This window comes from Mobula hypostoma, chromosome 2 (genome assembly GCF_963921235.1).
Source record: "Mobula hypostoma chromosome 2, sMobHyp1.1, whole genome shotgun sequence".
NCBI lineage: Eukaryota > Metazoa > Chordata > Chondrichthyes > Myliobatiformes > Myliobatidae > Mobula > Mobula hypostoma.
The window spans coordinates 240,366,019-240,375,264 of NC_086098.1; the positions used below are offsets into that span (position 1 = coordinate 240,366,019).

At 45.6% G+C, this 9,246-nt stretch overlaps 1 protein-coding gene across 3 annotated transcripts in view; it reads left to right on the forward strand.

Moving 5' to 3' along the window:
* The window catches only part of LOC134342982 (tropomyosin alpha-3 chain), a 78,094-nt gene extending 69,252 nt beyond the window's left edge, over nucleotides 1-8,842 (forward strand). For all 3 annotated transcript variants that reach the window (XM_063041748.1, XM_063041746.1, XM_063041750.1), the window contains one exon: nucleotides 6,445-8,842. In XM_063041748.1, the coding sequence (XP_062897818.1) occupies nucleotides 6,445-6,527 (83 nt within the window). In that variant the 3' untranslated portion in view covers nucleotides 6,528-8,842. The remainder of the gene's footprint in view (nucleotides 1-6,444) is intronic.
* The last annotated feature ends 404 nt before the right edge of the window (nucleotides 8,843-9,246 follow it).

Sequence of the window (9,246 nt, forward strand, 5' to 3'; positions counted from 1 at the left end):
AGAGAGTGGTAGTAGATGATTGCCTCTCTGACGGGAGGCCCGTGACTAGTGGTCTGCCGCAGGGAACGGTGCTGGGTCTTTGTTGTTTGTCATCTGTATCAATGGCCTGGATGATAATGTGATTAACTGGATCAACATATTTGCGGATGACACAAAGATTGGGGGTGTAGTTGTCAGTGGGGAAGACTGTGAGAGCTTGCAGAGTGATCTGGTCAATCTGGAAAATAGGCTGTAAAATAGCAGATTGAGTTTAAAGCAGACAAGTGCGAGGTGAGGACCAACCAGGATAGGTCTTACACAGTGAATGGTAGGGCACTGAGGAGTGTGGTAGAACAGAGGTACCGGGGAATCCAGATCCATAAGTCCTTGAAAGTGGTGTCACGGGTAGATAGGGTCGTAAAGAAAGCTTTTGGCACATTGGCCTTCATAAGTCATTGTATGAGTGCAGGAGTTGGTATGTTATGTTGAAATTGTATAAGATGTTGGTGAGGCTTAATTTGGAGTATTGTGTGTAGCTTTGGTCACCTTCCTACAGGAAAGGTGTAAGTAGATGGAAAGAGTACAGAGAAAATTTACAAGGATGTTGCTGGGACTGGAGGACCTGAGTTATTTTTGAATTAACAGGTTAGGACTTTATTTCTTGGAACGTAGAAGGTTGAAGGGAGATCTTAGAGGTGGAACAAAATAATGAGGGGTATAGATAAGGTAAATGCAGGCAGGCTTTTTCCACTGAGGCTGGGTGGGACTACAACTCAAGGTCATTGATTAAGTCATAGTCATACTTTATTGATCCTGGGGGAAATTGGTTTTCGTTTATTTCCCTGAAGGATGAAGGGTGAGAAGTTTAAGGGGAACACGAGGGGAAGTTTCACTCGGAGGGTGGTGAGAGTGTGGAACAAGCTGCCAGTGCAAGTGATGCTTGCGCATTTGATTTCAATGTTGAAGAAAAGTTTGGATATGTACATGGATGGTAGAGGTCTGGAGGGCTCTGGTCGATGGGAGTAGGCTGTTTAAATGGTTCAGCATGGACTAGATGGGCTGAAGGGCCTGTTTCTGTTCTGTACTTTTCTGTGACTCAATAACTGCATTGAGGTATTGCAAAAAGCAATAACAGTGTTTAAACATGAAATTTGGCAGATGCTGGAAATCTTGAGTAACGCACACAAAACTCAGCAGGTCAGGCAGCTTCTGTGGACAGGAATAAACAGTCAACATTAGAGTCCTGCAGAAGGCTCTCAGCCTGAAACGTCAACTGTTTATTCCTCTCCATAGATGCTGCCTGACCTGCTGAGTCTCTCCAGCATTGTGTGTGTGTTTCTCCTCCAAGTGTTTAAGCAGCTTGTGTTTTCTATTTCTGATTTCCAATCTCTTAACGATTGAAATTTCAGTCGTTCAACCAACATCTTCCCAGGTGGAAACCTGCGGAATCCTGTTTTGGAGACGTATTCTATTTTTAATTCTGGTCTTTGAAAACTACTTTCAGCATTTTGCCATCATCCCTGCACCCGGCTAGGCAGACAGTGTCACACACAACACTGGAGGAACCCTGCAGGTCAGGGAAATAAACAGTTAGCATTTTGGGCTGAGAGCCTTCATCAGGAGTAGAGAGGAAAGCTTTGAGGTTGACTCAGGAAGGGTGCGGGACACTGAAATTAGTTTGGCTTTGTCATAAGACTATGGGGAAGGAGTGGGGTGATGGTGTTGCTTTGATACTGACTGAAGACTGGGGAGAGAGCGATCAGTAGGATCTGTACCAAGGTACAGTGAAAAGCTTGTTCTGCATACTGTTCATAAAAATCTAGTTGTATTTCATTGTCATACAGCCATACAGGAGTACACTGCCAAATGAAACACGTTCCTCTGGACCAAGATGCACAATGCAGGACATATAATGCACACACACAACAAACAAAGTAATATTACCACAAAAAATAACAAATGTTAAAATATATTCCAGAAGGCTGACATTTAGCGTAAGGCACATTTATGACATAAGTTTAAAAAGTAAACCGTAAAGTGCTACTGGCGCTTCGTGAGCAATGGGACCAGGGAGGTGACAGGGAGTTCAGTATCTCACAGCCTGGGGGAGGGAGCTGCTTTCCATCCTAACAGTTCTTGTCCTAATTCTGCGGCGCCTCCTGCCTGCGTAAATAATTTTGCTGTTCATTGAGGTAGAACAATAACAATGCAGAACGAAGTATCGCAGTTGCAACCCCTGAACTTCCCACAGATTCTACCCCTTGCCAACAGTTGGGCACAGGGTGGTATTTCTTAAGCCCGTCCCCCTACTGGGCCATAGGCCACTGACAGCAGCTCAACAGAGACCTCTATCGTGGGCCATTCCTTCACGTTGTCCCAAGGTGATCCCTCCTCTGGCAGGGACAAGGCCTGCACAGCATCTGGTGGTGTTTTTGTAGCTCTGGGTTTTTACGGGATGTGGCTGCTTGCCCCCATGGCCAACCCTCCTCCTTGCACAGCAGGGCTTGGGACTGTCGGTAGTTTATTATTCATGCACGTACCGAGGTACAGTAAAAAACCTTGCCCTGCATATTGTTTTGGTAAATGGGGCTCATCAGCCGTGGTTGGCAGCTCATCTAGGAGAAGGAAAACTGATCTCAAACCTCCACTGCCTCATGGGTATACTCACTCATGAGGGAACAGTCCTACGTTGAGTTCAGTGCTAGCTGGCAACTCCTGGATGCCAAACTGTTATCGGTCTCTGCCATTCCTTAGGATTCATCACCTGTGTGGAGAAGGGGAGCCTGCTGCCTGGACAACAGCTTGCTCTCCTTATTGTACTGTCCTGGCTTGTGTATCGACTGATCATAGACAGCAAGGACGCAATCTCCATGGTCGCTCCCAACCAATGGAGAGTCACTCTGAGTTCATACAGATCAAATCATTACACAGTGCACTGAGCTAGAACAGGTCAAATATTAAGTGTAAAAGCTACAGAGAGCGTGCAGTGCAGGTAAATGATAAAGATCGTGTGAGGCCAACCATTCATCTTATTGTACAAGAGGTCCGATCAAGAATCTGGTAACCATGGGATAGAAACTGTCCTTGAGCCTGATGGTACGTGCTTTCAGGCTTTTGTACCTTCTGCCTGATGGGAGAGGGGAGCAGAGAGTATGTGCAGGGTGGGTGGGGTCTTTGAATATTCTGGCTGCTTCACTAAGGCCCACTGACATCAGCCAGCTCAGTGATTCTTCCTAAAAGTCAAGGTTGAGTTTATTATCAGATGCACGAGTCCACATCCAGTGCGGCTTTACGGGAGAAAGGTTTGACCACATTAATGGGATTATATTATACACCACCCATAAGTCTGTGGGATTTTGAGAAGCAAATTTGTAGAGAGATCACTGACTTTTGCAAGAAACCTAAGGTAGTGATAGTAGGTAATTTAACTTCCCACATATTGCTGGGACTCCCATACTGGAAAGGGCTGGATGGGAAAGAGTTTATCAAATGTGTTCAGGAATGTTTCCTTAATAGGTATATAGAAGTTCCAATGAGAGAGTGTGCAATACTTGATCTATTAGGGAATGAGACAGGGCTGGTGACAGAAGATTGTGTCAGGGAACACTTTGCATCCAGTGATCATAATGCCAGTAGTTTCAATATAATTGTGGAAGAGGATAGGTCTGGTCCTTGGGGTGAGATTCTAAATAGGATCAAGGGCAATTTTTGATGATTTCAGAAAGGATCTGGCAAGTGTGGATTGGGTCAGGTTGTTTTTCGGCAAATGTGTACTTGGTAACTGGGAGGCCTTCAAAAGTGAAATTTTGAGAATACAGAGTTTGTACGTTCCTGTCAGAATAAGAGGCAAGGATAACAGGTTTAGGGAACCTTGGTTTTTGAGAAATATCGAAGCCCTGGTTAAGAAAAACGAGGTTTTTGAGGAGTATAAGAAATGCAAGAGAACACTTAAGGAGGAAATCAGGAGGGCTAAAAGAAAACATGAGGTTTCTCTAGCAGACAAGGTGAAGGAGAATTCACGGGCTTACACACATATTAAGAGCAAAGGGACAGCGAGGGACAAAATAGGTCCTCTGGAACATCAGAGTGGTAATCTATGTGTGGAGCCAAAAGAGATGAGGGAGATCTTAAATGGATTTTTTGCATCTGTATTTACTCAGGAGATGAACACAGGGACTATAGAGGTGAGGCTATGCAACAGTGAGCTATGGACCCTATGCAGATTACAGAGAGGGGTGTTCGCTGTCTTGAGGAAAATTAGGGTGGATAAGTTCCAGGGCCTGACAATGTGTTCCCTCGGACACTGTGGGACGTTGGTGCAGAAATTGCTGAGGCCTCAGCAGAGATATTTAAATCACCCTTAGCCACAGGTGAGGGGCCGGAGGATTGGAGGATAGTGATGTTGTTCTGTTGTTTAAGAAAGGCTCTAAGAATAAGCCAGGAAATTGTAGGGCGGTGAGCCTGACATCAGTTGTGGGAAAGTTATTGGAAGGTGTTCGAAGGGACCAGAATTGGAATGACAGGGACTGATAGGGATAGTCAACATAGCTTTGTGCATGGAAGGTCGTGTCTAACCAATCATATAGAGTTCTTTGAGGAAGTTATAAGAAAAGTTGATGAAGGCAAAGCAGTGGAAGTTGTATTCATGGAATTTAGCAAGGCATTTGACAAGGTCCAACATAGGAGGTTGGTTAAGAAGGTTCAGTCGCTTGGCATTCAAGATGAGTTAGTAAATTGGATTAGACATTGGCATTGTGGGAGAAGCCAGAGAGTGGTAGTAGATGGTTGCTTCTCTGACCGGAGACCTGTGACTCGTGGAGTGCCACAAGGATCCATTGCTGTTTGTCATCATCTGGATGATAATGTGGAAAACCAGCTCAGTAAACTTGCGAATGACTCCAAGTTTGAGGGTGTAGCGGAGAGCAAGGAACACTATCAAAGCTTGTAGCTGATCTGGACCAGCTGGGAAAATGGCGCATGGAATTTAATGCAGACAGTTGTGAAGTGTTGCTCTTTGGGAGAACCAACCATGGTAGGTCTTACACAGTGAACGGTAGGGCACTGAGGAGTGTAGTAGGACAGAGGGATCTGGCAATACAGATCCATAATGTGGTGAAAGTTGAGTCTCAGGTAGATAGGGTCGTAAAGAAAACTTCTCATAAATCAATGATTTGGATGTTATGTAGAAATTATATCAAATGTTGGTGAGGTCTAATTTGGAGTATTAAGTGCAGTTTTAGTCACCCACCTACAAGAAAGATGGAAATGAGATTGAAGGAGTGTAGAAGAGATTTAGAACAGTGGTCAAAGCGTCAGATAAGAAAACCATAAATTATGCACAATGTTTGTGAAAAAGAACACAATTAGATCAAAAAAGTCAAAGTTCTTTGTGGTCACGGTGTTGCTGTACTGAGCCAGTGTTCGGGGTTGTGCCGGTTGGTTCAAGAACTGACTGGTAGAAGGGAAGTAGCCGTTCCTGAACCAGACTTTTGTACCACCTGCATGGTGGCATCTGTAAGAAGACAATGTAGCCCGTGTGGTGGGAGTAAGAGATAGAAGCAGAATTAGGCTATTTGGCCCATTGAGTCTGCTCTGCCATTCAATCATGACTGATTCATTCCCCCCCCCCCTCAACATTTTTGGAGGCAGAACTTCTGAGGGGGGAGGGGGGCAGAGTCCGCTGCTTGCTTACTTTGTCTTCAAATTTGAATGTTTCTGCGCACTCAAATCCAAAGTGAAAACAAATTGATTCTCAAACTGTGTGAATGTTACCATAGTTAACCTTGAGATTCATTGTCTTGCAAGCATTTACAGGAAAATAAAGAAATAAAAGGGAATTTCTGAAAACTATACATAAACAAACACTGGAAAATAAACAACCAATATGCAAAAGAAGAAGAACTGTGCCAATAGAGAAAAATATAACTGAGAACGTGAGTTGCAGATTGATGTCCACAGGTTGTAGAATCAGTTCATTGCTGAGGTGATTGAAGTTATCCACACTGGTTCAGGAGCCTGATGGTTGTAAGGTAATAACTGTTCCTGAACCTGGTGGAGTGGAACCCAATGCTCCTGTACCTCCTGCCGGACGGTAGTAGCCTGGCCCGATGGTGGGGCCACGACAGATGTTGCTTTCTTGTGGCTGTGCTGCATGTCGATGTACTCAGTGGTGGGGAGGGCTTTCCCTGTATCCACCATTCTCTGTAGACTTTCTTCACCATGCCAGACTGAGAAGCAACCGGTCAGGACCCTTTCAACAGTACGTCTGTAAAAGTTTGTTGAAGTGTGTTTCGTGACAGGCGGATCCTCCTTAACTTGCTAAGACAGTAAAGATTACTGGCACCTCTTCCCTGTGCTGAGCACAGGACAAGATGTTAACACCCAATAACTTAAAGCTGCCGACTCTCCACAATGCCTACCACGTGCTTACCTTCCTAATACTGGTCTTCCTGCCTCCTCCTGCAGATAAACTCGCTCGGAACAAGGAGGAGAACCTGAACATGCACCACATGCTGGACCAGACCCTGCAGGAGCTGCACAACTTGTGAAGCACTGACGGCCTCCCTGTCGCCTGGATCACCTTGTCTCTCCCCCCTCCCCAAGCCCCTGAGCCCTGCGACCCACAGTGCCAAACAATATCCCAACCCCCCCCCCCATCAAGGGCAGCAGGCGGAACAGATCAAAGCCACGAGTAAAGGCAATGATGTGTGCAATTCCCTGCCCGCTCACTGCTTTCCATGTGAAACCACTGCTGCTTCGTGTTGCCTATAGAACGAATCTCTGTGCAGGGTGTTGGTGTGGAGAGGAGATACCTTTGCATACCTTTCCCCACTCCCCCACCACGCTACCTTGGTCAGTTGGAGGGAGAGGACTGCAGGAGGGAATGGGGAAGAGAATCCCCGTGTTTGGGATACTGCAGAGGTGGACTGGGTTGCTGGCTGAAAGTTTCACCACTGGGTCTGACACCTTCACAGTGGCACAGCGGGCAGAGACACTGACTCGCTGCCTCAGGGACCTAGGTTCCATTTCTGTCTCCGTTTACACATTCCCTTGCATCTCTCTCCCCTCCACCCCGCCCCAACCTCAGCATTAGACATCAGAGCAGAATGCGGCCATTCGGTCCATCAAGTCTCTGCCATTCTATCATGCCTGATTTATTTTCCTGCTCCTGCCTTCCCCCATAACCTTTGACACCATGTCTAATCAAGACCCTATCAACCTCCGCTTTAAATATACCCGGCTGTCTGTGGCAATGAATTGCACAGATTCACCACCCTCTGACTAAAGAAATTGCTCCTCATCTTTGATCTAAATGGACATCCCTCTATCCTGAGGCTGTACCTTTTGGCCCTAGACTCACCCACTACTGGAAACTCTTAATGTCCACACTTTCAATATTCAGTAGGTTTCAATGAGATCTTTCCTTCCTTCCCCCTCCCCCCAACTCCCCACACAATTGTTCTAAACTCCAGCGAGTTCAGGCCCAGAGTGATCAAATGCTCCTCGTACATTAACCCTTTCATCATTCTTGTAAACCACCTCTGGACCCTCTCCAATACCAGCCTATCTTTTCTTAGATACGGGACCCAAAACTGCTCACAGTATTCCATATGTGGGCAAGCCAAAGCCTTTCAAACTCTCAGCATGAAATCCTTGCTTTTATATTCTACCCCTCTCAAAATGAATTGCACTTGCCTTTTTTACTACCCACTCAACCTGCCTCCCCCTCCCTCCACACCCCCCCCCCGCCCGAGTGCTCTGGTTTCCCCCATCATTGTCTTCCCAACAATATGCAGGCTGTTTGATGTAAATTGGGTGAAAAATATCTTTGGATTTCCTCTGTATGCTTTAACCCAAAGCTGTTTTAGCCTCTGCTGTGGTGAAAAACTTCCCACTATTAACCCCATCTTGTAATGTTATATACTCCCCTCATCCTCATCCACCCCAAGAAAAATAAATTCAGCCAATCCAATCTCTCCCCCAGCTCCATCCTAAGCAGCACCCTGGTAAATTTACTCGGCACCCTCCCTGTCATGGCCTTTCTGCGGTGTGGTGACCAAAACTGCATGCTGAGATCTGACCACATTCAGTGCCACAATTCAATGTCCCCTCCAGTATAATCACATCCTTCTGACTTCCTCGGAGACACAAGAGACTGCAGATGTTGGAACCTCTCTGCCCGTCCGACTCTATCCGGCACACTCCTTTCCCCGATGGCTCCCATCCATCGTCACCTTCCTAGTCAGATTCCAGCTCTTGTGCCACCTCAGGGCGTCCCGAAACAAAGCCAGCCAGGTTCATTTGGAGTGGGTAATATAGGCAAACCAAAAATCTGGCCGAAGTATAAACACAAGGGATTCTGAAGATGCTGGAAATCCAGAGTAACACACACAAAATGAACTCAGCAGGTCCATAGGAGCAACTCAGGATAAATGGAAAACAGTCAACATTTTGGGCTGAGACCCCTCATCAAGACTTAACCATTCGAGGTTTCGGCCTGAAACTTTGATTGTTTATTAATTTCCATAGAAGCTGCCTGACCTGCTGCGTCTCCAGCATTTTGTGTGTGGTACTTTTCTTTTGAAGTAACAGATATTTTTATAATACAGGTCTTAGATACAATATATTTATTTGAACTGTGTTTAAAACAATGAATTAAACCTGCATTAATTAATAAACCCTGAGAGAAATTAGATTCAAAACATGTGTGAGCCCTGACCATAGAGTATCAACCGTCTTCAGTGGAATTATGTGACTTATATTTGAAAGAGAGTTTTGTAACTTCGATTTTTTTTCATGTTGCAATAAAGGACCGATTTCTGGAAGCTGTTCCAATGTGTGTTTAATAAAGCAGAATTGTTAATACGGCTGAGATCTCCACTCTGTCTTTAATCCGCCATGGGGGCTGGAGGGATTCAAAGTCTCAAAGATTCATCTTCTTGCAATGCAAAACTACTCACAAAGGCAGACAAAATGTGACAAATATTTAGAAATAAAAGAGATAAGAAAAATAACCCAGATGTAGTGTCCTGGGAAGTGGGTCCAGAGGTTGTGGTATCAGTTTAGTGTTGAGGTAAGTGAAGTGATTGCCTCTGGTTGAGGGGTAATATCTGTTCCTGAACCTGGTGGTGTGGGTGCCGAGGCTCCCGTACCTCCTTCCTGATCAGCAGCAAGGAAAGAGCAGGGCCTGGATGGTAGGCATCTTTGGTGATGGGTGCTGCTTTCTTGTGTCTTTAATGAAAGGCGAGCTCATTGTCAGATGCAGGG